Source organism: Populus euphratica, unplaced genomic scaffold, assembly GCF_000495115.2.
Source record: "Populus euphratica unplaced genomic scaffold, PopEup_1.0 scaffold4301.1, whole genome shotgun sequence".
Lineage (NCBI taxonomy): Eukaryota > Viridiplantae > Streptophyta > Magnoliopsida > Malpighiales > Salicaceae > Populus > Populus euphratica.
The window spans coordinates 4,620-6,205 of record NW_011504101.1 but is presented as its reverse complement, the minus strand read 5'-3'; the positions used below and the strand labels follow the sequence as shown (position 1 = coordinate 6,205).

General features: G+C 38.9%; 1 protein-coding gene across 1 annotated transcript; it reads left to right on the top strand.

The window, feature by feature from the left end:
• Nucleotides 1–276: 276 nt before the first annotated feature.
• Nucleotides 277–1,581, top strand: LOC105119996 (G-type lectin S-receptor-like serine/threonine-protein kinase CES101; the record flags this gene model as incomplete). The annotated part of the gene is made up of 3 exons (XM_011018192.1): nt 277–700; nt 799–1,479; nt 1,562–1,581. Coding segments are annotated over exons 1-3 (1,125 nt in total), but the record flags the coding sequence as incomplete, so codon positions are not given.
• Between the last annotated feature and the right edge of the window lie 5 nt (nt 1,582–1,586).

The window sequence follows — 1,586 nt, the reverse complement described above, 5'->3', positions numbered from 1 at the left end:
CCAAACTTTCCTACGAAACAGTCAACAATTTCCTAGCAAGTTTCTCGTTGTACAAATGTGTTCCCTCTGTTGACCATTGTCAACAAAACCTTTTCTTGTTTGCCTTCTTTTCTTATTGGTTTCTTAATTATTTTTTGTTCTTCTTTCAGTTTTTTGATAAATTAGAAAAGAAAAAAAAAGTTCAACAGATTTCATTGATTAACGAGGTATAAACTTGTTGGCTACCTTTTTATTTTCTTTCCAGTAAATCTAGAATTATAGCTCATCATCTATTAAATGCTTCTTACTTTTTTCTTCCTTGTTCATGAATGTTACCTTGCATGGCTAGCTGGATCTACCGGTTCCTTCTGTTCTGCTTATGCGGCTATCACGCTTTGGCAGCACAACACACTGTACCAAGGTGGTGATTCCCTCAATTCTTCCACTACTCTAGTTTCCAAAAATGGGCTCTTCACTTTAGGATTCACAAGACTCGGCTCTGCCGAGCCGAATGCTAGCTACTTGGGAATATCGTACAACAATGACACAAGCCACCCTTTTTGGCTAGCCAACAGAGGCAAACCCATAGCAGACAATTCAGGGGTTCTTGCAATTGATGGATCAGGAAATATGAAACTCACCTACTCTGGAGGTGATCCTGTTGAGTTCTATTCAAGTCAATCTTCTGCAACCAATATAACAGCTATTTTAGAAGATTCAGGCAATTTTGTTCTCAAAGATGAAAATTCTGGCAGCAACAGGTCTTATGGCAAAGCTTTGATTTTCCTACTGACACATTCTTGCCTGGAATGAAGTTAGGGATCAACCATAGAACTGGCCGAACCTGGTCCCTCATGTCGTGGTTGAGCGACTTAGTACCCACTCCCACTGGTGCTTTCACTTTTGAATGGGATACTAATGGAAAGAAGTTGGTCATTAAGCGGCGAGATGTAATTTATTGGACTACCGGACCATTGAGGAGCAATACTAGTTTCGAAATTCCTTTTCTGGATGCAGCGGTTCTTGATTTCAGTTTTATTAATATTTCTAACGCAGACGAGGATTGCTTTATGTTCACAGTTTCTGCAAATCAATTTACTCCTCAGGGTCAAAGGAATTTTTCAATGTGGCAGTTGAGATTTGATGGGGGCATAGAAGATCTAAGTACTGGACGAGTATATGGACGCTCATCATGTAAAGGAAATAATAAAGATGGTGGTTGCGAAAGGTGGTCAGGACCGGCATGCAGGAGAAATCGGAACAGTTTTGAATTGAGACGAGGTTACTTTGTTAACACAGTTCCTAGTAAGGACGACTATAATTCTAGTCTTAGCATTAGTGATTGCATGGACATCTGCTGGAAAGATTGTGATTGTGTTGGTGTTACTACCAGAGGCAATAATGCCAACAATACTGGATGCACGTTTTTTTATGGAAGCTTTACACAAGACCTGAGTGGAAATGCAATTCAATACCACATTATTGTTCAAGACTCTTCAGGTTAACTGTTCTTTCGTTTTCTAGTTATCAATTTATAACCCAACAATGTAATTAATTTTAAATAAATTCCCATTGGATGTAGGGAAAAGGAATTGGATATGGGTTAT